Source organism: Diospyros lotus, chromosome 14, assembly GCF_014633365.1.
Source record: "Diospyros lotus cultivar Yz01 chromosome 14, ASM1463336v1, whole genome shotgun sequence".
NCBI lineage: Eukaryota > Viridiplantae > Streptophyta > Magnoliopsida > Ericales > Ebenaceae > Diospyros > Diospyros lotus.
In genome coordinates, this window is record NC_068351.1 from 35,039,614 (window position 1) to 35,065,739 (window position 26,126).

The 26,126-nt window shown below is 35.2% G+C and overlaps 2 protein-coding genes across 4 annotated transcripts; one reads left to right on the forward strand and one right to left on the reverse strand.

Moving 5' to 3' along the window:
• The first annotated feature begins 3,596 nt into the window (after nt 1-3,596).
• On the forward strand, nt 3,597-8,381 carry LOC127791116 (TORTIFOLIA1-like protein 3). Its single transcript, XM_052320896.1, has 5 exons — nt 3,597-4,577; nt 4,679-4,787; nt 5,304-5,890; nt 6,999-7,473; nt 7,762-8,381. The coding sequence occupies exons 1-4, from the start codon at nt 3,771-3,773 to the stop codon at nt 7,434-7,436; spliced, it is 1,941 nt and encodes a 646-aa protein (XP_052176856.1). The 5' UTR covers nt 3,597-3,770; the 3' UTR covers nt 7,437-7,473; nt 7,762-8,381.
• Nucleotides 8,382-10,374: 1,993 nt separating this feature from the next.
• On the reverse strand, nt 10,375-23,193 carry LOC127790718 (uncharacterized). Of its 3 annotated transcripts, XM_052320336.1 has the most exons (6): nt 23,064-23,193; nt 22,631-22,807; nt 20,029-20,112; nt 13,320-14,918; nt 12,954-13,202; nt 10,375-10,716 (listed from the first exon to the last, which is right to left on the reverse strand). In XM_052320336.1, exons 1-6 carry the CDS (start codon nt 23,076-23,078, stop codon nt 10,684-10,686), a joined length of 2,157 nt encoding a protein of 718 aa, XP_052176296.1. In that variant the 5' UTR covers nt 23,079-23,193; the 3' UTR covers nt 10,375-10,683. The 3 variants fall into 3 exon arrangements, with proteins under 3 accessions (XP_052176296.1, XP_052176295.1, XP_052176297.1); XM_052320335.1 differs by having other exon boundaries at nt 12,954-14,918; XM_052320337.1 differs by lacking the exons at nt 22,631-22,807; nt 23,064-23,193 and adding an exon at nt 15,946-16,807 and having other exon boundaries at nt 12,954-14,918; nt 20,029-20,075.
• Nucleotides 23,194-26,126: the final 2,933 nt, after the last annotated feature.

Below are 26,126 nucleotides of genomic sequence, written 5' to 3' on the forward strand. Positions count from 1 at the left end.
TCACTTTACAATAAATTGAAGTTTAGTGATCACATTATAAAAAATATTAAAATTTTGTAACTTTTGATATGAATTATCCGAGAGTCTTACTTACAAAAAAGAAAAACTCAAGACTATAGTGAATTTGGTGAGACTCTTTAGTTATTATTCGAAAATATAAATATATTGACTATTTATAAAGCTATCTCTATGCTTGTCTCTATACTAAGATTTAATCAAAATATTTAACCGTCGCTTACTAAGATTCTCCTAACAATTTAAAAAAATATATATTTTTATAATAATAAAATTAAAATTATTTTAAATAGGCGTAACAAAGTGGGGCCCACAAGTGGATCATATTAAATGAATCGGTTGGGGGGCATAAATACGGGTACTTCATGTACATTGAATTTCTCTGCATTGTTTCTTGTGCCATTTCATGCCACGTGTAACATCCACCGCAATTATTAGTCAATTAAATTAATCAAAATTATATTATATTATATTAATACAAAATATATCAATTAAAATTAGGAGCGAGTATTTTGTCGATTTGGTTATCACATCGGTTGAATTGTTCAAATTGAATAGATTAAACCTTTTTAAAAATTGAACCAAAATAATCAAATAGTTGTTCAAATTGAAAAAATCCGAAAAACACATAAAACTAAAAATAACAAAGTGTAAGTAGATAAAAATAATTAAGGGTGATTAAAATTTTGATTAAACTAAAATAATCGAATTGGGGTCAAAAATAACATTGTTTTTGACATTTCAATCGGTTTAATTATTTCAATTTTTTTTAATAAAAAAACTAAACCGAACCAAACTACAATTTCAATTTAAATAATTGTGTATCAAATGGTCATTAATACACCGTTAGTCTTCGGTTCAAAACACCCCACTCTCTTTATAAACTCATGGTTCGCTTATTTCCCTACCTAGATGAATGATCAAATTAGTTGCAAGTCAAAACTTGAGGTATAACCCTTCGGATAGACACATTTTATGTATAATCTAGCACGAAGACTGAATTGAACACATAATTTGCGATATCTTAAACTTATTTCAATCTCGACGTAAGCTCAACCCGAACCTAAACCTAACAAAATTTTAAACAAACAAACATAAATTTTTATAGATTGGACTCATTTGTAATCTACGTACCATTTTCACTCATAATAAAAAAAAAGAAAAAAAAACTCAATTTTAAAAGATTGACGTGTTTTTATCAATTCAATTTTATTATAACTTATTTTTAACATCTAAATAATTATATAAATTAATTAAATAGTTGAAAATAATATATTTATTATGAACCAATAAAATAATTTAGATACTATAAGGTACAATAAATATAGTACTAAGCTATTAATTCTTTTTTTTTTTCTAAAAATGAATATAAAATTATATTATCTTTATTTTTTATATAGTATTATTAAAATTAATTGTTGATTTATCTCCATCCAACCGACAATTGGGACACTTCAACAACCCCTTAAGGGGACACTAAATCCACGCCATGGATGTCATCACATTGTTTGCTTTCATATCATAAGATCCAACGATGGGGTAAGGCCTCATTGTCTCAAATCTTTTTAACTTTTGATCCCTTTGTTTTTGACCCTAATTGCGGGCAAACTATTAGGAGTGTGAGGCTCCACTAAGGGTTAAAGATTTTGAATCTTTAACTATACCGTTATTAATAATTATTAATTAAAAATTATTTATGATAATTTGTGTAATTAGTCGATGTAACGGTGTAACGTAAATAACAAGTTGTCAAATTAACTTCACAAAGCTTAGTCTAAAAGGCAAATGTGAGGGTTCATCGATATTGATTTAACTATTTGACTAGAGAACAGTACACATTTATTGTGTTTGTGGTTGTCTTACATAATCTTTGTCATGCCTTCAGAGTTATTTGATTTAAGTTCGAGTCTCATTAACTACATGTAAAAGGTATTTTTCAATTGAATTTTTGAATGGTCATGCCATGATCTCTGCAAAAGTTTAATTTAACAGAAATAACTGAACCAAACCAACTGAAATTGCTAGTTTGGTTTGGTTTTAGCTAAGGGTCGATTTGGTTTGATTTTTAAATTTGATAATTTTGATTTTATATTAAAAAAACTAAAATAACCAAATCGATGGAAATTTTTTATTTTTTGGATTTTTTTTCAATTTTTTTGTTTTTTAATTTTTTCCAGTTTGTTCCATTCTATTTTTTTGGTTTTTTTTTGGGGTGGGATTGATTTTTTCTTATTTATTTGCTTTATTTGGTTTGTCCGATTTTTTGATTTGTTTGGCCAATTTAGTAACGAAATTGACCGAATACTCATCCCTAATCAAGTCTTCCATGATGTGTGGCATGGGATTTGTGTGATATTCTTGCGTGTCAAGCGTGATTGATGCAACACTCTACTCATCACGCTATATGATAGAATTTGTGCAAGCATTATGTATCTTTTGATTATCGTTAGACTTCATCTATCACATGGCGAGACACGTAGTTAAAAAATTTTCATATGAGACAAACCCCTAATTATGATTGAACAAACCATAGATCAACAAGTCTTTGACTATGGGAATCAGTTGGTTGAGGCAAATCCCCAATTATAAGCAAGCAATAATTAGGGTTCCAAGCATTTTAAGCATCTTGATTAGGAGAATATTTACTCCATGATACTCCTACTTTGGCATGGCATCTTATAGGCATGCATAGGGGGGGGTTGGCCGTGTAGTTTTGTCTTTAAATGAGGGGTCTCAAAATACTTTTTTATTTAAATAATTACTTTTGTGACACAAGTTTCTCAACTCATAGTGGATTAAATTTTAGATTCAAATGATGTAATTAAAATATAATTATATCATGCACGAGAACGTCATTGTTAAGTCGCTTGAATTTTGTAAGAAAAAGGACAATCAAAGGGCGTATGAAAATTTCTGCACAAATACTTTAATGTTTAAATTAGACACTGAATATTTAAAAGTCGTATTGTAATTAATATTAGAAACGTATGAAATCAGAGTTAATCCATTTATAGATGAGCATAAAACTTTCTCAAATTTTTTGGAATTAAGAATTTTTTAAATAATATTTATCTTAATATTTCAAAATCTATTAAAATTATGATTGTTATGGATAATGTTTATCTTGAAATTTTAGAATTCATTAAAATTAATATTTTTATGATAATGTTTATCTTTTTTGTAGAGCTCTTGGAGAGATTTTGTGACGTTTGAATTATCTTATTTGCACTTTGTTCAGTACTTCTCCCAATTAGAGGAAAGTTATCTTATAATATCAATCTTTTTTACGAGACTATTATTGTTATTATTATAGTCGATTCGAAAAGATATAATTTTTTTTATAAAAAATATAATTATATAATATCATCAAATAAAGGAGGAAGAATTCTAAGTGATCTATTGATCTAAAAAAAATATTAGAAAATTGAATTTCTTTTAATTAAATTTGATGGATAATGAGTTGAATGCACATGGTCATTGTGGAGTCGGTTCTCCAACCACATTTGCGGAAACGGCGCCGTTTCGTATGTTATAGACAAATGAAAAGTAATCAGTTTTGGAGTAGTGTGGTGGTTATTTATAAGGAGGGAGAGAGCAAAGCACCTGACAAAGCTGAACCCACACCGCCACGGGAACTGGCAAACGCCACCGCCTGCACCTCTCCGTTTACTTTTCCGGCGATGTTACCGGAAGCGCTGGCGGCGATACCACCACCATAATCTGACTGACTCGTAGAGCATTGCGAAGCACCGGTAATGGCCATGGCGATCGCGAAGTCTCAATCGGCGGCGACGCGTGACCTGAAGCACAGAGTTCTCGAATGCCTGAAGAAGCTCTCCGATCGCGACACTCACTCCTCCGCGGCGACGGAGCTCGAGTCCGTTGCTAGGTCTCTCGCTCACGACTCGATTCCACCGTTCCTCTCCTCCATCTCCGCCACCGATTCTTCCGATAAGTCGCCGGTAAGGCGGCAATGCGTGAAACTTATATCTCTTCTCTCCGAAGCCCATGGGGATGCGCTTTCTCCGTATCTGTCCAAGCTTCTGACGGCCGTCGTCCGCCGCTTCCGCGATTCCGACTCGACCGTCCGGTCAGCCTGTATCGCCGCCATCGCCTCCATTTCCTCGCACATTACCAAACCGCCGTTCACTTCGATCGCGAAGCCCTTGATCGAGGCTCTGGTCACCGAGCAGGACCAGAATTCTCAGATCGGCGCGGCTCTGTGCCTGGCTTCGGCCATCGACGCCGCGCCTGATCCAAATCCTCTCTACTTGAAGAAGCTGTTGCCGCGTCTCGAGAGGTTGCTCAAATGTGACAGTTTCAAGGCTAAGCCCGCGCTGTTAACGCTTTTTACCAGCGTGATCGGAGCTGGCGCAGCTTCGAGTCACCAGATAGTGAAAAATTTAGTGCCGTGTTTGGTTGTGTTCTTAGGCAGCGAGGATTGGGCTGCTCGGAAAGCCGCCGCGGAGGCGTTGATGACGTTGGCCGCTGTAGAGACGAATGCTTTGCTGGAGTTCAAGGCAGCGTGTTTGAAGACATTCGAGGCGAAAAAATTCGATAAGGTTGGATTCAAATTGGTTCGATTTCATTTGCTGATCTTTAGGTTCGTTTTACACAGATTTCATTATGGACAATGAATTTATTTTCTTGATATTTTGTTCAGGTGAAGATTGTGAGGGAGACTATGAATCAATTGGTGGAGACTTGGAAAGAGATTCCTGATACTTCGGATGAGGTGCCACCTCCTCTTGAACCACAATCATCATCCAAAGGTACAGGATTGCATGCTCATTAGTTCTTTTGTTTGATGATCTTTCCCACTGCCTGTTAGATCTCTATTTTTGTGACATTGATGGTTTGATCTGTTTGATAAAATTCTTATATTCTATAATTGCCAAATTGCATCTTTATGATATATGAACCTTGATCACCAAGCGATAGAATTGGATGTGAATCTTGGCAGCCACGTTTAGTTAGATTATAGATGCTCTCTTTTGAACAAAAACTACTCTCTTTACTTTGCTTTCTAAAAGTCACGATGCATTCAATTCCTTTTCTTCTTTTGCTTTCTTTCTATTTCTAGGATTATCACAATTGTCTTGCTTTGCATGGGTCAGTTACCAAAAATATACAAATACATTTTGGATTGTTAGGGTTAGTTAAAGAAGTATAATCTGTCTTATTTTCTGTTGCATTTTTGTTCTTCTGTGCATATAACCTTTTCTGTTTTCTTCTTGTAATACCTTGGCATATTTTACTTAATTTTTTCTTTTTAATTGTGTGGGCAGAGGATGCTAGTGATGGTCGATACCCACCGGGATCCAGAACATCCCCCATGGCTACTTCTGGAGCTCCTCAAATAAGGAGGAAAAGCATACCAGATAACAGGTCATCTTTACCAGATGATTCAGTTGTAACTACTGCCCAGAAGAGAATTCCTCTAGACGGTAGTCATAAGAAATTAGGTCCAGCAATGTTCCAAAAACTGGATCGGAAAAAGCCCGCTGGTGTAAAAATTGAAGTTGCCACCCCTGATGCTCCCTCCATGACAGCTGTTTTTGAGGAAGATGCTGGTAGCAGAGATGAGAAAGGCTTTGAGAAACCAGAGAAAGTGAGAAGTAAATTTACAAAGGCAGAAATAAGACGTGCTCTCTTCAACAAAAATGCTGACGAGAATATGCTGAAATTTGGTGGTGCAAGAGCTGGATCTCGTGTGGTGCCATGTCATGATGAGATCTCAGAATCCACTGTGGTAGTCAGCAACAATACTGAGGATATACACCAAGACCAGAAAGAGATGGAGGATCTTTCATTGATCCGGAAGCAGCTTGTTCATATTGAAAATCAGCAATCCAGTTTATTAGATCTTCTCCAGGTGATTTCTTCATGCTTGATAGTTTCATTACATTCCCAAGTAATAAATGTTTTGCCCTACTGGGACTTCTATATGATATACTTGGAAAAGCCTTTGTTACCCCTGTGCTCAGTGAAGGCCTTATCACGTTAGTGGTTTTAAATATAACAAATCCAACTATTTGGGTACTTGATTGACCGTATAAAATCCTGATCATGGCACAGGGTTAGCTATTTAACGTGAGCCAAGTTTTTGACCTATCCTTCTCTTGCTTGAGGATATGGTTTTGCTGGAAATTTTGTCATCCAAGAGAAAATTCTTACACACCGCAATGAACCAGTGTATAAAACTTGTGCAAGATATCTCTGATATTCAATGTTCAGAGATTTGTGCTACGGTATTAAATATAAACTAAGCTTTCCATCTGTGCAGCTTCACTTTCTGCTTGTTTATCAGATTGTCTTAAACATACAACTACTAAATATTTAGATGGGAGTTTATAGATGATATGCTGACAATGAAGGTAAATTCAGCTGAGTTTATACAAACTGGGTCTCATTAGACTTATGAAGGAGATAAATAAATCAAACTTTCTGGGGGAAATGATGGGCAGAATGCGTCAGATTGAGACCTTTATGTTCCTGTATGACAGTTGATAAAAAATGCAGTTAAGTTCCATTTTGGCTTTGATTATATATTCCACAGAAAATCTGCTTATTCCAGAGCAACAAGAATATTCACTCATACAATTTTTATCAGGACTCATTTTCTTAATGTTGAAGGTGGTTTTGCCAAAAACTAAATGGGTCCAATACTCTTTATGATCTCTATCGTAAAAACAGGATATATCCTTTTGGGCAACTTGAGATCATTCATGAGACTTTGCCTAATCCTGTTATAGATTTATGCGCAAATCATGTTAATTCTTTTTTTAGCAAACTATTGTCTTGCTGAATCCTAACTTGTATATTCTCTTATTATTCGTTTATTTCTGTAATTAGCTGACACTACCTAGTGGGATCAAGGCTTCTGCACATCATTTTACATGTTTCTTGGTTCGTTGTGATCTTATGTTTTTTTATTTGTGCCTTCCCAATAATGATGTCTCTTTTACTCCATTTGTTATCAGAAATTCATTGGGAGCTCACAAAATGGAATGCGGTCTCTGGAGACACGTGTGCATGGATTGGAGCTAGCACTGGACGAGATCTCCTACGACTTGGCTCTGTCCGCTGGAAGGATGTCGAACACTAACTCTGAAGGAACCACATGTTGTAAGTTACCTGGTGCTGAGTTTCTGTCTTCCAAGTTCTGGAAGAAAGCAGAACCCCGCCAGTCAATCTCTCATTTCTATGCCTCTGGAGGGGCACCACCAATGCCTGCCATGCGAAACACAACCAATCGGAATAGCAATGCTGAAATATTTAGTCTAGAGAACAGAAGATTTCGGCTGCAAGGCACTGGTGGGTTCATTGTGAATCCTCTGGCTGAGATTCACGGTGGTTCCAACGGGATGTCTCAGGATTCCTCAAATAGAGTCTTAAAGAATGCTCAAGATGCCATATGACTTGCCGTAGCATATAACGGGCAAGTTTCTTCATCAGGTAGAGCAGATTTCATTTTCTTTCTGTGTTTAAAATTATCAGACAAGTCATCTCTACATCACACACTACCTAAACTCCAGCTCGATTAGGGGTTAATTACAGACAATAGCCACTTCTTAGCATTGGATCATAGCCAATGCTTCCTCTTAACTTGTTTCTGAAAATTGCCGGGGCAATTGTCTTTGCAAATTTTCTTCATTTTAAACAACCAAAATCACTTCAAATTGATTGATTATGGCAGACTTCTGACCCTTGTACTGAGCTTAATTTCCTCGTTCCATCCATCAGGCGACCCCGCGCTGGCAGAGAGATTGAGGTTTCACCCACCCATTTAGCTGTGTGCAGCTGAAGAAGATACAACCTAGCTAGCTAGTAATATTCGTATTTGGAAAATACTACGTACAGAAAGGAAGCTGTTGTTTTACTCTTTTGTCCACTGAAGCTGAGCATTGGATTTTCTAGCTATAAAAGATGGGGGATATACTTGAAGAAAAAGGGGAAGGCGGCAATGGAATGAATGTCTTTGACATAAAGCTTCTTCCCCTTGTTGTATAGAGAGGAGAGGAGATGAGAGGAGAGAAGGAATCATTTCTTTTTTTCTTTTTGGTCTTTTGATTGTCTTTGCATTCTTTGCTGTTGTGGATCATCAAATCCTAATGCTTATTACTTGGGGAGTTGGAAATGATGGAGGCGGATGGGGGGGCTGTGGTTGGTGTGATGGGTGTGATTATAATGCAAAGAAGGGAAGGGAAGAAGAAGAAGAAGAATAAGAATAAGAAGAAGAAATGCTTTTACTCGAAGTAAAGGTATCAAAAGTTGCAGTGCACGCCTCCACCCGGCCTTTGCTTTTTCTTGGGAGTCTTCTGGTTGAAAAGGGCTATTATGGTAACTCATCATCTTTTCAAGCATCTTTGACTAAGGGGTGAACATCTATGTATAGATAGAGAGAGAGAGAGAGAGAGAGAGAGTGATCTGGCAACCAAATCAAAATAACTCGATCAGCTGAACTGAAATCGTAAAATAATTGATTCAACCAAATTAGATGAAATAACTAAAATAATTGAAATTGATGGGTCTTTAATAAGTTAATATTATGATAAAAATTATTTAACCTCCTCCTCCTAGTTGTAATTTGGTAAATAATTTATAATTTATTGTATATGTTTCAATCATTGGGGTTATTTAGCTAGAAATCAAAATACTAGTGTTAGTTAAATTGAATTAATACCTAATCTAATATGATATGTTCACTCCTAATATTAAACAACCTTTTAGCACTCTCCGGCTATACCCGCATGGAAAAAATTTGGAGATTTAGGTTTCTCCAAACTTAGAAAATCTAGTAAATTTTAATATTTAGTAGAAAATTTTTAATTTATTTAATATCAAAATATGACATCTAAAGTGTATGATGTGAGTGAATTTAGAAACCCACTAGAACCTGTGGAGTTTTAAGATTTAATAAAAAAAAAATAAATTACAAGGTCAGACTGAATATTCTAAATCTAAATCACGAGCTCAATTGCAATTTGTAACTTTTCAACTTTAACAATAACATTTCATTTCAAGGTCAAAGAATGTAAAGTTCTATTTGTAACAAATCACATGGAATTTTTCGTTTTCATTTTATAGTAATTTTAACCACTTAAATCCTAGACTTCTCATTGGTTATAACAGGTTACTTTTTCATTGTTTTCTAGAATTGAAAATACTTTTTTTAAGTTCAATTGCTATTGAAATCGCTAATATAAATTCTTTCATTCCAAAACCCAAAAACGAATATTTAAAATCAAAAGGCCTTATGCTTTTACCAGGAAAGTCTCATCAGAGTCACCTGGAATGGTGGCGCCACCAGCAAAATACGCCGTAATTTTTGGGCAGTTGGCCATGTGACGGTTCTGTTCCTGTGTTGTGTTCCACCAAACCAGGCGTAATACAAATACTAATATAGCCCCCCGTCACCGCAATTTTTTTTTTTTTAATTATGCACTATCACTTACACTTTTGCCAAACTTGTCGAGAGTTATCACAAAAGAGATAAATCAAAAATGTACCCGAGTGACTAAATATTTTTTTTTTTAAAGTTACGTCCACTAACACTTACCAAAAATCACTCCCAAAAAAATATAAATTTTTTATTTCCTGTCGAAATCGATTCCACACTGACAGTCTCCGACATAACTTTACAACCCCCTCCTTTGCCACCTAGCTATGCCCCATTTTTGTTAAGAGTTTGATGTGACCCACCCACTAACCCATCCTCCAAAATATGAACAATGTTATTTCTATATCCAGCCAAACGAAAGTATATTTCATATCCATATATGAATCACCTAACTGGGTTTATACATGCATATCCAGATCTGTTGTTACCAAATCAAGAGGAATGGCTTAGCTTACACTCCGATGGAGATCTATATCCCATTTGCTACCTCCTTATCCTTTCTACTCAGTAATATATATATGTACACACACATATATATATGCATCATATACGCATATACATGTGCACATGTATATGTTTATGTAATGCATGATTGCATATCACCAAAAATTTTACAAAAGAAATCAACTGTTTATCCCACATTTTCCTGATCAAACCTTCTCTTATGCCACATGCTGACATTCACCAGAAGAATTGGAAAGAGATGAAGAAGAGTGTCTTCAACAACACTACCTGCAAATGAAATTAAGCTTATATCCAATATCACTGAGCATTCCACCAGCAAGATCTCATCTGTTACTGAATGCCCAAGATAATTCAGGGCAACTGCAGGCTCAGTTTCACATTGTTTTTATGCCAAATGATCTATAAGATCACGTAGCTTATGATCCTCCTCCCCCGACCAGAGGAGGATCCCCCATTAGCACAGCCACCACTGGTAGAAGGAACGAAACAAATATTCTCAACATCCAAAATGCTTTATAACTTAAGTTGAGTTGACGACGATTACACCACCATAAAGAAGCAAACGCAGAACTTACGGTATTCTATGGTACTATGAAACTAGAAACATCTCGGAAATACGACATCTGTTTATTAGGTAATTTAGCCATAAATTAGTAACTTGAGGATTTACATTTTCATGAACCAGCAGGCAGCTCAGCAGGATACCTTGATGAAATACAATCTTCATATTGAGGTCGGGTTTGCATTGCCATCAAGATAAGCACCACCCTCACCAAATTTGTCGAGTTGGGCAAACAGATTTACTGCCAGAATCTATCCGACAAAGATAAAAGCTGTGGAAAAGAACATGGCAGAATAAGTAAGTAAATAGTGGCCAAAGGAAGCTCCTAAGAGAATTTAGGATGAAATTGAACCACATCAACCTATCACAATGAAAATAAAACCTGCACTTAGAGATTGGTTAACTGGTTGAGACAGGGTTCATTTTCCCATCAGGTGTGTTGTTAAGTGAAGTGAGGCTAGGCCCTTGTAAACCTTTCAAGTGCCACAAAATTGTTAATGCAAAAAGAAATGGATTTTCATAAAGCCAATACATGATTTGCCTGTAAGCAATTTTTGTGTGGGAGAGGTCATTGTCTCTGGAGAAAAGAACAACTTACCACCTAGCAGAATTCTAGCAAAATTGAATAACGACTCAGTCCATACATGTTAAATACCATTTACTAGACTACAAAGTACAATGGACAAAGTTCCATTAAGCTAAAAGGTATACGGGCATTGCATGTGGCCTCATTGATAATGTATGCTAATAAAAATGTATGAAACGTAACGTCATCCTCTCAAAATGTATTATATACCATACAAGCCCATAAATCAATTCCTCTACTCAAAAGTAGAGGACGGTAACCAAACTTTTGATACCTCCCGGCAAAGCAACAATATTTAGTAATCAACAACATAACCACACATTGTATCTTTCTTTCCTCTTGCCTTCTTTTCTTTTCTAGGGTTGTAAGTAAACAAAAAGGAGGCGGCAAAATGCCTTGATGCATACATGTAAAAAGTATACACCTCTGAACTGAAACCGAACTCTCCTCATAATCCAAGATCTCAGGACTCCCCACTGTGCCACCTGACTATAAAATAAACCCAAGAAATTACTCCTTGATTATGAAACAATCCTGAGCTACTCATCACTGCACCCAGATGCACCACCTTGGAAAAAGACGGCATTCCACTCTTTCCTGTTCACTTGAATCTACCTCACTCCAGCTGTACCATAGTTTGTCACTAATCACTCCAATGTTCTAACAAGGCCAATAATGCTAGAAAATCATTTCTGACCCTATTAAATGTAATTTATAAGTTAGACTGCTGATATACAGAATTTTGGCTTTTTGTTTTTGGGTGGATTCGCTAGCCAAGCCTTAATCCCACTAGGAGGAGTCGCTGGCCAATCATACTTATTCATGGCTGTATCTTTTAGAAGACCATTATACCCTATGTCATACTTAAGAGTTTCCTATCACCAAGTTTTCTTTGATTTTTCTTGCATCTCTTTTGCCACAAATATTTCATCTGCTCCAAGGTGCCTGCCTAATGGTATTCCATCTCACATGTTTAAACCATCTTAAATACATCTCATGCATCTTATCTTCAACATATGTCACTGCAACCTGACAGTCTCATTTTTAATTATCTATTCTTATATGATCATACATCCATCATATCATTGCCAACTTAGTTCTACTCATATTTTGCACGTGTTAGTACTTAACTACCAATATTCCGTGCCATCCAACAGAGCTCATTTCCAGTAAAACTTCCTTTCTATCTTTTAAGGAATTTTACAATCTTACCATGATTTTCTGAGTAATATTCTCAATAATCTGTCTTTTTGAACAATTAATCTCTTTCCTTGGGATAACTTGATATTTAAATCTTAGCTTCATGATTTGGGAGTCATAATATTTTGCATAATTAAGCCAATAGCCTGTAGACCTCCAATAATTCTTTTATTTGTGATCTTTTAGGAAGTGCATTCTCAACTTAATAATTTTCAGGCCCAAAAAGATCTCATCTCCAAAACGACCATCCAATCAAGATGATATCAACTGCAACTACTTCCCCTATTTTGGCTTGCTATTCAACTATTTAAAACCAAAACTCTCTTCATTTGTTATGAAAAGGCAGCAATCTGCCAACAATAACATCAATACACCTAGAATTCATTGTAGCTACAGAATTCTAGCTTGCCTATCATCTCTATCTATGATCATACTTCCATAAGCCCATTAGAACCCATGTCATGTAGAGTGTTTTCCACCAAACCACTTCCACCGTTTTTTAAAATGAACTAAATCTTATCATTTTCAGCTAGAAACCCTGGAAACCTTTTCTGCTTTGTTATTATAACCCCATCTTTGGAGGCAGTCCCACAACCAGAACCAACATATTCCTGATCTAGAAAGCCTTATAAGTGATAATTAAAGGACATGTTTGGCAAAGCATATGTATGCTTGTATATAGATTAATACAAACAAGGAAGCAAGAAATGTACGGTACCAACCTGACGGGCAACCTGGGCTAGACGCCTCTTGTCTCGAGATGACTCAATTGTAGAGCTAGACTTCTCTGTCTCCATAGGATGATTTTGTTTCTCCGCTGCCTTTTTGTTCAAAATGCTATTTTCAACAGAGGTATTCCCATCAGAGCTACTCAGAGCCTCTCTCTTTCGTTTCCTTTGGAATGTGTACTTGAAAACCCTATCAGCTGAAGGATAATTAAGAAGTCTGGTACTTGTGCCAGATGTTTTTTCCTGTGAATTAACCAATGGCACGTCAACTTCTTTAACATCCATTCTACAAACTGGAACTCTTGAATCATCTGTAGATCTACACTCCTGTCCTGTCAACAACAATTTATCTGCAGATACCTTATATTTGTTCATTGTGTTCTCAGCACTAACAGCTTTCACAAAGTCAGCAATACTTTCAGTAACATTTCTGAGATGCGAAGGTGCACCATTGTCATCTGTATCTGCTGATAATGCTGGGACTATTTTTGAAGGGTCTGCATCATATTGAGCATTCTCTTTGACTGAATCTGCCCCTGTAGAAGATACATGAGAAGTTTGATTCCTTTTTGTCTTCAAGGCTGTTTTCCTCTTCCTACGTCTCCATCTTATAGGCTTAACTTCCTTTACTTCATCGTAATTACCATCTGCCTGCACTCCTGCTTTCACAAAGTCGGCATTACCTTCAGTAACATTTCTGAGATGCGAAGGTGCACCATTGTTGTCTGTATCTGCTGATAATGCTGGGACTATTTTTGAAGGGTCTGCATCATATTGAGCATTCTCTTTGACTGAATCTGCCCCTGTAGAAGATACATGAGAAGTTTGATTCCTTTTTGTCTTCAAGGCTGTTTTCCTCTTCCTACGTCTCCATCTGGGAGGCTTAACTTCCTTTACTTCATCGTAATTACCATCTGCCTGCACTCCTGCTTTCACAAAGTCAGCATTACTTTCAGTAACATTTCTGAGATGCGAAGGTGCACCATTGTCATCTGTATCTGCTGATAATGCTGGGACTATTTTTGAAGGGTCTGCATCATATTGAGCATTCTCTTTGACTGAATCTGCCCCTGTAGAAGATACATGAGAAGTTTGATTCTTTTTTGTCTTCGAGGCTGTTTTCCTCTTCCTACGTCTCCATCTGCGAGGCTTAATTTCCTTTACTTCATTGCAATTACCATCTGCCTGCACTCCAGCTTTCTTCTCTGTCGTACGAGTACGTGCTTTACGGATCCGTTCACCTCCTCCATCTTTTCTTGCACTCATTTCATAATTTACATCATCAGAAAAGGACAATTCTCCAGCATTCAGTTTCTCTTCAAATGCACGAATTCTTTGAGTGCGACGATTTCTATAGGGTTCCGGCTCCTTGCTTTTGTGTACTTCAGAGGGAAGATTAGGCTGACTAACATAGGAATTTCCCGTAACAAAATATTTTTCACTATAGCATTTATAGGCATCGTTTCTTTGGCTGGAAGCTGAATTCTTCATGTCAGAAGCCTTGCACGATTCAGGGCATGGTTCTTGAGGAGGGAATATAATGGACTGAAATGTTTTCAGTTTGTTCTCCACTGAGGTAGAGGACATATTGAGTTGACCAATACAGGAATTCCCTATACAGTAATCTTTTTCATTGCAGGACTTATAGACCTCACTAATTTGATTGAGACTTGAATTCTTCATGTCCAAATTTGAGAAAGATTCAAGTTGCATAGGGGGCAGGGATGGAATAGACTGAGAAGTATCCGATCTCTTCTCATTTGATGTTTGTTCCTCACTAGCAACATGATGTTCATCCATGTGCTGTAGCTTGCCATTTCTCTCCCTCTCCACTACAGCTTGCTCTTCTCTCAACTCTTCTCTGAGGTTGCTAACAATATCCTCAGCTTCCTGAAGTTGTGCTTCAAGCTCTTCTATCTTTCTCTGTTGACCTAAGGATACTGTCTCAGCTTCACTGATCTGCAGAAATGAATCAGTACGTGTTACACATTCAGATGTTATAACAAAGGAAAAAAATTTAAAGCACCAAAGGGTAAACAATTTTCACAGACTCTCTCCATTTGCACCATTCAGTATTCTGTTTTCTGAAAATTTCTTTAATCTTACATATTAGAAGAATACCAAAGAGAGAGTGCTTCAAATAATATAAGTAGGTCAAAGAAAAATATAATTACTGCCAAGTGATGGAATGGTTTTGTCTGTGAACTACAGTTATGTGGAAAGCAGCCAAATGTACAAGGTTCTTTCCATAGCATCTAGGACGAGCACATGCATTAGCTTAGCACACAATTGAAGAACTAAATAATTGGTTTCCAATTTGTGATAGTACAAGAATACCATTTTGGAGTTAACTGGAAATTCCACAGAAAAGGAACTAATTACATATTTATATGCTTTCCAAAACTAACCAGGCCAATCATCAGTGAGTAATCCTCCTATAAGTAGACTTTTATTTAAGATCTGCACCAGAAGTTGCCACCCTACCCATACGCTTTAAGACCAAGTAAAAAGAAACATAAAATTCTACCACACACATGGTTCTACTCAAAACTCTATAAAATTCAAAATGCATCAATTGTACCCAAGAGCCAACTACATTGAAGAGACCAACTCTGGATTATAACAGATGGGCTCAATGCCCATCAAATCCTCTTGTTTGCTCCTCCCAAAAAGCCCACACTGAACACAAAAGACCAACTCCTATGCATTTTTTCATTTTCTTTCACACCCTAAACGCCTCAAAGGACAAATAAAAACTGATTATGTTCTCAGGACACACCTTAAAAGCTCCAAATTAATAAGAAACGTGGCCCAATGCTTCTCTATGAGGAGATCCTCAACAAATTTTTACCTTAGTTCCACATGCAACACCAATTAATAGGAATTTTCCTCCTCTTAATTAAATGATCAACAAAATAGCTTTTATTATGAGTTGCCATCCATATAAAAAAAAGCAACCTTACATGGGCACCAAGTATCCAAATACCTGTCCATGAGCAGAAATTTCCCAATGTTCATCTGAAAATTCACCTCTTCCCTAACATCCTAATCACTGTTCTTGCTATTACACACACATAATGTCAGAAAAAACTTGATTTCCCTCTTTCCAATGATAAAAATCCAGTGGAGCCCCTGCATACCAAAACACTAAAAAGAAGGGAATTTATAATTAAGTTCTTCCACACACATAATAGCTCCAAACTCACCTTATGACCATTCCCCAGAACATATCCAAGGTAGACGTAGAACATCTTGTTAGAAGCAGACAAATTGTAAATTACTGTTACTAAGAAGAGTTCTTGATTACATGTCCACTGCCTAAACATTACTGGTTTTCATCCTGCATCAATTTATGTTTGAATTGTAATCTCTCTTGGCTTGGAAAGGAACCCAAGATAGCAAGTTGAAGAATAGATTGGTTCTTGATTCCTCACGCTTTGGTATGGACCACTTGGAGTGAGGGCAATCATAATTACAGTTGAAGAACAGCTTATTGAAAACTAGACTTCCTGGAAGGTGATGAACCTCCATGAATCAATTTTGTATTCTGGGAAGACTTTTGAGTGGTTGATGTAGAGAGGAAACAGACCTTTTTCCTGATCCTCATTTGTATTTGGGTGGTTCACTTGGTACATCACAATGACATTCTTATCAAAAAAAAAAACTACTGGTGGCTCAACAAGCCACATTGCAACATAACAAAGTCTTCAAAATATATAACTTGCTCACAAGAATGCCTCTTCAACCATTTATCTAAAGAGCTCAATAGTATATCTTAAGGCTCCAAATCCAATAATGGAACCGCATACCATCTTTGAATGAGGCTTTAACTCCGTTCCAAGATCAACCTGCAAAAGGTCTCTTTGGATCATTTGAAGCCTCTTTACAATCAAATAGGGGAAAGTGAACACAGATATGAAATAAGTAGGCACACTTGATAAAACCTACTTTTCCTTGACAAACACTGCCTTTCAAACCCAAGATGTGGCTTGAATCCTTCTGCAAAAGGTTTCTGAGCACATGTAGCCTAAAGAGTTGAATACATAAGACCTGAAAAGGTTATAGATATTGACTCCACCCCAAAAAGGTCATCAATACTGACATCATCCAACCACCCAAAAGTAGAACCTTAATGCTTCACACATCAGAACCAGATCAAAGCTCACTTTCTCAAGCTCATTTTTGTACCCAACAAGGTAGTATGCATTATGAGACTCAAAGCCCAACTTTAAGAAATTGAATCAAAATTAACTCTTATGCAAATAATTTATTTATCAAATTTACATATATAACAACAACCATCACATGCTTTGATCTATACATATCTCAAAAATAATAATGATAATAATAATAATTAATACATTCCAAGTCAAATATCCTCCATCCTTCTCTTATTTTAAATTAATGAAAAGAATGATGATACATGCAAACTACTAGTGCATGTATTGAACACTAAACCTAGAACTGTACCGAGTATAGGTGTTCATCTAAAGTCTAAAGCAGAAGCAAACCATAGCATTTACAAAACCCAGATCAAACAAAATGAATAAAGTTATAGTTGAACTTGGCCAGAGCTCTCATAGTTCCTTATTTATTTAATCAGGTAACAGCTCAACTCATAGTAAAAATTTGTTAACACGTTTCAGATACACCTTTGCCGCCTAGAGGGAATAGGGCTTGGTGTCTTTAGTTGTTAAATGTTATTTCAAATACACCTAGATGGCCAACCAGCCTCAGTAGCCTAAGCTTAAAAAGTTCTATTGGAATCCCCTCTTTATTTTGGTGATATTATGATGTGGAACAGTAGAAAGAGAATAAAAATAGGGGAAGAAAAAGAGAAGCAGCAGAAGAAGCTTAAGAAAGAAGTAAAGCCGAGACCGAAGCAAGAAGAGGCAGAATAGCCAGAGAGGAAGTTGATACCGATTGTATTCAATAAGAAAAGGAATGAACGAAAGAATACATTGAGTGCCTTATAGGCTAAATCTAATCCTAAATATAACATGATTATGAATCCAATTCCTATCATAACTATAATCATCTAATGAAAATGGAAACAAAATAAGATAACAAGTTAAACCTGATCTAAATCTAATTTCTAAAATCAAAATAGGAAACTATCAAAGTATTCCTATCGTTATCCCTATCACGATAGTTCACTATTCCACTTCTTAGCTGATGTGGGGTGAGTGAGTGAAGAAAATGACAAGCTGCAAGCCTGAGACCACAGGTAAATGAAATTAAGATGAGAGGTTTCAACAATCTTAAATCAATGTGGGATTCTCACCAAAAGTTAGTTAACTCTCCAGACCATCCTCACAGTTTGGGAGCATAAAGGAAATTAAAGTTTTCCCTTCTACTGATTCTTTAATTTCGTACAGTATCAAAATTTCAATCTGAAGCCAGCACATTAATGTAGTAGCAATCTTTCCCAAGACATTGCACAATAACTCAATCCTATTTTAGCAGTGACTTCAATTAATATCTAAAAGATGTCTGCAGGTAATCAGTCCATCCATGTCCACGCCTCTTCATTTACTATATATTCATTGTTCATCCTAGGATGGTCACAAGTCAACTTTAGAATGATGTTAACTAAATCTTGTTTCTAAGGGGAAAAACTATTTTCATAACCATTGCATACTATCAATATGCTTAATCCCAATGCTAGTTTTAGGTTGAAAAACTCTTTTCATAACCATTGCATAATATGCTTAATCTTCACAACTGCTTTAGATGAAACAGCTATACCTCAAAATATTCAAGAAGCATTGATCGATCCCAAGTGGAAGGAGACAGTAATGGAGGAAATGAGGTCACTAAAAGACAATCACATATGGGAAGTGGTTGATATCCCAGAAAACAAGAAGATTATAGGATGCAAATGGGTATTCACAGTCAAATACAAATCAGATGGGAGTGTGGACAGATATAAGGCAAGGTTGGTTGCCCAAGGTTTCACTCAAACCTATGGGATAGATTATGAGAAGACATTTGCACCAGTTGCAAAACTAAATTCCATAAGAGTGCTGCTATCTATTGCTGTAAATATGGACTGGGAATTGTTCCAATTTGACATAAAAAATGCTTTCCTAAATGGGGAGTTAGAAGAAGAGGTATATAAGGGTTCCACCCAGATTTGAGAAAGAAGAGGAAAATGGAAAAGCGTGAAAACTACATAGATCTCTCTATGGATTAAAACAGTCTCCAAGGGCATGGTTCAAGAAATTCAGCTCTACTCTCACTAAATTTGGATATAAACAAGGTGAGGCTGATCATACCCTCTTTATTAAACATGCTGCTAATGGAAAGAAATGTGCTTTGATTGTGTATGTAGATGATATAATTATTACAAGAGATGATACTCTTGAGATTGCAGCCCTGAAACAGAAGTTGAAGGACGAATTTGAAGTCAAAGAATTGGGGACAATCTTGGAATGGAAGTGGCAAGGAGCAAGCTGGTTTATATTCCTACAGCAGAGCAGGTGGCAAATATACTAACAAAAGCCATGTCAAGACCTAGTTTTGAGACCCTGATTAGCAAGCTAGGAATGAGAGAGATCTATTCCTTAGCTTGAGGGGGGGTGTTAGAGAGTCCTAGGATTCTAAGGAGTCTTTCTGTAGGAAAGAGTATGAAATAAAAGAGGAGACTGTTGAAGATATGGGCCTCGGTTATAGGCTATTGCGTCAAGATAGAGAAGAAGAACTAAAGGGATAAACTTCCTAAAAATCAGGAGAAATTGTAGGAATAGGATTTTGTACATTATCTTGTAAATAACTTCAAATAATGTTGTATCCTATCTGCTAGGTGTTAGGAAGAGATAGCATTATTAGCCAGAATTTAGGAGAAGATAGTATAGAACCTCTGTATATATTATTCTTTTCTTGGAAATTCAAGGCAAGAGTTTGATTTCCACAAACTCAATTGTTAGTTTCAGGTTCCATTCCATAGGAACCAATTCTGTTCATTACTCCATATTTTAACAACAAATGGCTTAAGGCAATCCTGTGAGTACAGTTCCAAAGATAATTACGTTGTATCAATAGAAATATAGGTAACTAGTGTTCTTACCACATCTTCTTTTTCCTGAAGTTGTGCTGTGAGCTTGTCGATCTTCTCTTGCTGTCTCAAGTAGGTGATCCTTGCTTCACTGACCTATAAGTTTGATTCAATATGTCAGTACCAGGTTTTCAGACAGGTAAAAATATAAACTAGTCACAATTCTTTGAATGGTATGTACATGAGTGAAAAAATATTATTTTAAATGCCAAAATTTGACAGAATCATATTGCTATTTGATCAACAGTCAGCTTTAGCAACTTGTCCATGAATCCTGCAGCTACGTGATTGACTTAGAAAGCTATCACCTTTGAACATATGAGCTTAGCAATTAGTCCATGAATGCATATTCTGTTTTCAAATTTGCGATGCCTACAAGGACTAAAAGATTGAGGTACTTCAATGCAATTAATGCTGCAATCTAAAAGGCAGATGCTTTATACACATTCTAATAGGGGCAAAGTAGAAACAAATGGTTCATATAGAAATTTGCTAACCAGCTCAATCATCAGATGTGAAACCAGTTTCTAACTACATTATTGTATTGAAGATAAACTTTTTCAATCATGCTGGTAGTTCCACCTTATCTTCCTAGCCCCTCATGAACTAAATTCACAACCCGGGGATTCAAGCCATGATGGTTTGAATCAAGAGAATCACAAAAGTCCATTAACTGGCATTATTTTTGTATTAGACAGCATTGGTGATGTAGTACGTATTAAAAGGGATGGTGCGTTGACAAATTGTGTGCAGATCACCAGCACAAGATGTCTTTAAACATCATCCAGCAAGAAACATAGCTGACTTGATTTCTCAAACACACCATAAAAGGTCAGAGAGGCAGGGGAGAAGACAAGTGCAGTGGCTATCTTCAGAAACAGCATACACATGTTAACATATTTACCAACAAAGATAATGCACACGTTAACATGCAGAGCACATGCTTGTGAGAGAGTGGTATGGTTCCATGCATAATGAGGCAAAAGAAAAATATCCCTACAAAATTAATGGCGGCCACTGGTTTCTATTATCACCAACAATTTTTCAAATAAATAATATCTTTGGATATTAGCCCCATAAAAAGGATCTATTCCAAAGAAGAAAAAAAGACAACAGGAAAGAAGCAAATTATGCATAATGGCCACAATATAATGATAAATAATGGCTGCAAGAGTGATAAGACAATAAATAACAACCAAGATAACTAGACAAGAAGATATAACCATATAAAGCTTGACCCTTTGTCTCATTAGGATAGAAATTTCTACTTACGTAATAATGGAAACCTAGAAAATAGAAGTTACTGTGTGCTCACACCTAATCAGAAATTCCACGCATGAAAGAAAAAAGCACCTACAAAAGTAATGATGCTCATTGCTTTCTATTACTACTAACTACTTTTCGGGTTAATAACAACTTTTTATGATTGGTAAGCTAGGATTCCTATAGCCAACCCCACAAAAGTGGGATTAAGGCTTGATATGTCGTTTTAAGTTCAACATTTTTGAATGCCAGCCCCAAAAAAGGACAAATTCCAATAAAGTAAAACAGACAGCAGGAAAGAAGCGATTTGCGAATAACGGCCATAGCATTATGACAAATAATGGCCGCAACATTACGACAAATAACAGTCACAGTATTCCGACAAATCAGTGAATAACAACCAATATAACTAGATAAGAAGTTATGACCTCATAAAGCTTGAACCTTTGTCGTATTAGCATTTAACTTTCTACTTACCGTAATCAGGAAAACCTAGAATACACAAGTTCACACACCTGACCAGGAATCCCATCAATAATGATGAAGAAAAAAGAAAAATGTGCCTAAAAATTTAATGACACCTGCTGCTTTCTATTATCAGTAATGACTTCACAAATTAATGATAGTTTTGGATATCAGCCCCAGAAAGGACATTTCAAATAACTAAAATAGAAAACAGGAAAGAAGCAAGTTATGTATAACGACCACAACACAACGATAAATAACGGCCACAAGGACAACATTATGATAAATAACAGCCAAGCTAACTAGATAATAAGTTTTAAACCACATAAACCATGATCCTTTTGTCATATGAGCATAGAACTTTCTACTTACATAACCAGGAAAACCTAGAAAACAGTAGTTACCATACACATACGTACAAGCATGGAAGTCACTATAAGCTACTAAAACATTCTTGGCATCCATGAATATAAAGCCACCCTACCCCTTCCAGTAAAAGAAATGGAACTCAGCAATCTGTTAAGAGAATTGTAGTAACATTTGATGCCAAAAAACAAAATACCAAAGAAATACTAAGTACTAACTCTACAGCACCAAAAAAGAATCTCTGAAATTTAGCACCGTTTGAAGGGAAAAAGAAAGCAATTGGATATACAAAAGTTCCTTAATAAAGTAAAAATTACACAAAATTCACACCCTATCTTTCAACCAAATCAATCAAATAAGCCTTTTATCATAAAAAAGCACTTAAAGTAGACCTAGGTTACAAAAAGCTAACATCTGTAAAGCACAAACACAAACATATATACACATTACTAAGATAAATACAATTCCAAGTTCAAAAACCAGAAAACGACCAAACCGATTAGAGGCAACCCTGTTGTACCTTAAATTCCATCATTTCTTTGAGACGAAGCATCATCTGAAGCGCCGCTTCCTTCGTGACATTGAGCTCGTGCTGAAGCCGTAAAACTTTACGCTCCGATGCCATAATCCGAGCCGCCGCCTCTTTCGAAGTGTTCAGGATCATCTCCGCATACGCCTTCTTCAACGCCGTCAATCTCTGGACAAAGCCCCAAAAAACACAAAATCAAAATCAAAACCACCGAAAAGCCGCACCGAAATTCAAAACCTAAACTAGATGTCGCAACGGAAATTAAAAAGGCGAGGATTAAAACGATCAAAATCGATCCCCATTCCGGAAAATGCCTAGTGGGAAAGGGGAAAGAATCGAGTAGGTCGGGAGGCTATGGTAGCGCCGCCACTGGCGGAGGAGCCGGGAGAGATTCCGGCGAGTAATCGTTGCCGGAAAACCTTACCTCCGCGTCGTCCATTGCTCTGAGCTCTCGCTTCCTTTCTCTCCTCAATGCATCGAAGGGGAGAGAGAAAGCGAGGTTGTTTGATTGTTCCTTCGCTTTCCTTGTTGCAGCTGTCTGTTATGAACTGAAAGTTCTGTTCCCGATGTTACCATGCTACCCCTGGAAAACCCTGGTAATTACGGAATCGCCACCCGAGATTGGCGCCATGCAAGCGGTCCCCACCCGGTCACCTGTTCGCGAGTGACGTGGCTCTTGTCCCATTACACGTGGAAGGGACACGTGGACGATGGTCCGACGAATTTCGGGAAGCGCTCTCAGAGGTGGACGGCTGAGATTGAGCGGTTACGCTAGGCGTCGGAACAGAGCGGTCATTAGATTGGTTTTTGCAATAAATATTGTTGGGAGATATGTAGTTTAAAATATGGCTTCCAAATTTCTTTTATATTTTTTTAATTTCAATTTTTAATTTTTACAAATTCTTGAATCCTTTTTATATGTGATAATATTTTACCAATTTAATTTTTATCATTTATACCCTTATTCACACTAAAACTAACAAATAGCCGTTGTTCGTTTCACTAGAATACATTTCTATAAATATATAACAAATAAGTTTGTCCGTATTATATACGTGCATATAAGAAAATAAAAATTTTTAAATGAAAGCTTATTTTCACGTGATTGCGTTAGCTATTTATAGTTTAGTTTTTATTTTTACAAAAATTATTATGAGATTATTCTCGGGTTTATTGTGATATTATTTTCAAATCTATTGTAAAGATAAATTTAGTACAATTACAAGGTTATTCTTGGATCGATTATGATTTTGAAATTATAAATTTAAGTCATGAAACCTACATTTTTTGTCGTGTTTTTAAAGTGAGTCACACCCCTTAAATTTGAGTTCTCATCTTGAAATTTTTTATATATTTTATAATTTTTATTTGCACGCACCTAACGCAAGTAAATTTTTAAAACATATATATATATATTCAAAATTTATATCTCCAAATTTTATAAAATAAAATCCAAAATTTGTTTCATTCAGACCCCAACCAAATTTGTTTTCTTAATTTCATAATATTTTTCATCTCATGTTTCATTTTTATTTTTATTTTTTTGTAAGTAAATATTTCATACAACAAAAACTCAAAAAAGTCTATAATTTTATACCATAACATATTTTGAGCCTCACAAAGTAAAATGAAAAGGAATGACTCTAATCAACCAATATATATACATTTCTCATAACATAAATAAAATATATATAAATGTTGGAGGAAACTTCATATAGCTTAATTTTGAAATTGAAACTCTCAATATTCATATGTCTTACCTACCTAAATATTATACCATTTTTTTGTGCGAATGCTAACATTTGTGATACTGACACTCAATTACTTAATTTGTAACCAAAAGGGTATTATTTTGATCAAAAACTCAAACCATCTACAATTTTATGCAATGACATATTTCAACTCTCACAACGTAAAATTGAAAAACAATAACTTTGATCAATAAATATATATATATATATATTTCTCATAACATAAATAAAATATATATAAATGTTAGAGGAAACTTCATATGGCTTAATTTTGAAATTAAAACTTTCAATATTCATATGTTTTACCTCTGTGAGTATTATACGATTTTTTTGTACAAATGCTAACATTTGTGATACCGACACTCAATTACTTGATTTGTAACCAAAAGGGTGTTGTTTTGAACAAAAACTCAAAACGTCTACAATTTTATGCTATGACATATTTTGAGACTCATAACGTAAAACTAAAAAATGATAATTCTGATCAACCAATATATATACATTTTTCATAACATAAATAAAATATATATAAATGTTGGAAGAAACTTCATATAGCTTAATTTTGAATTTGAAACTCTCGATGTTCATATGTTTTATCTCTCTAAGCATTATATGACTTTTTTGTGTGAATGCTAACATTTGTGATACCGACATTTGGTTACTTAATTTGTAACCAAAATAGTGTTGTTTTGAACAAAAACTCAAAGCGCCTACAATTTATACATGACATATTTTGAATCTTACAACATAAAATTGAAAAATAATAACTCTAATCAACCAATGTATATACATTTCTCATAACATAAACAAAATATATACAAATAGTGGAGTAAACTTCATATAGCTTAATTTTGAAATTGAAACTCTCGATATTCATATGTCTTACCTCCCTAAGCATTATATGGCTTTTTTATGCGAATGCTTACATTTGTGATACCGACACTCGGTTACTTGATTTGTTCTACCCTGAAACTAAACTTTCAATAAACACCAAAAAAATCATTTTTAGACCATTTTTATAATTTTTTAAACATTTTGAAATTGCTTCATAATATTGGAAAAATGTTAGAGACATAATTCCATATTTGTTGTCTTAGAAATCACATTAAAGACAAAAACAATTTATGTTTATGTTTACTTTAATTGATAATGAATTTTTTTTTTATATTTGATTGAATAAATATTTTTTTTATAATTTTATATATTAAATATTATATTTATGAAAGACCCATGTTTTATTTACTAGTTTTTCCCCCATTTTTATTTTCTACTTTTTTGAAAAATATCATTTATCTATTTTCATTATGTATCTTATTTGTTTTCTATTTTTATTTTCGTGTAACCTAGCCAATTATTGTATAATTAATGAAAAATGAAAAAAATATTATATATTTAAGAGTTACCATAGTAATTAAGTGAATTTTTCGTTTAGAAACCAATTTAAAGGAGACATTAATTAAATGGCACAATCTATCCCAATAGATTATTTCTTAAATGATGTATCAAATGCATAAACAATAAATCGAGGAAAAAGTTGGGACTTAAAAGGGAAAGCTGAATCTATGATTACATCATTGGGCTAACATGACATTACAATTCAATCATATATTATCATTTATCAAGATCATAAATAATATATTGTCAATAGTAGATTATCAACTAAGTTGAATAATTTTCGAACGAGTTAAGTGGGCTATTCTTATCTATTTGCTCATCAAAATATATTATTATTATTA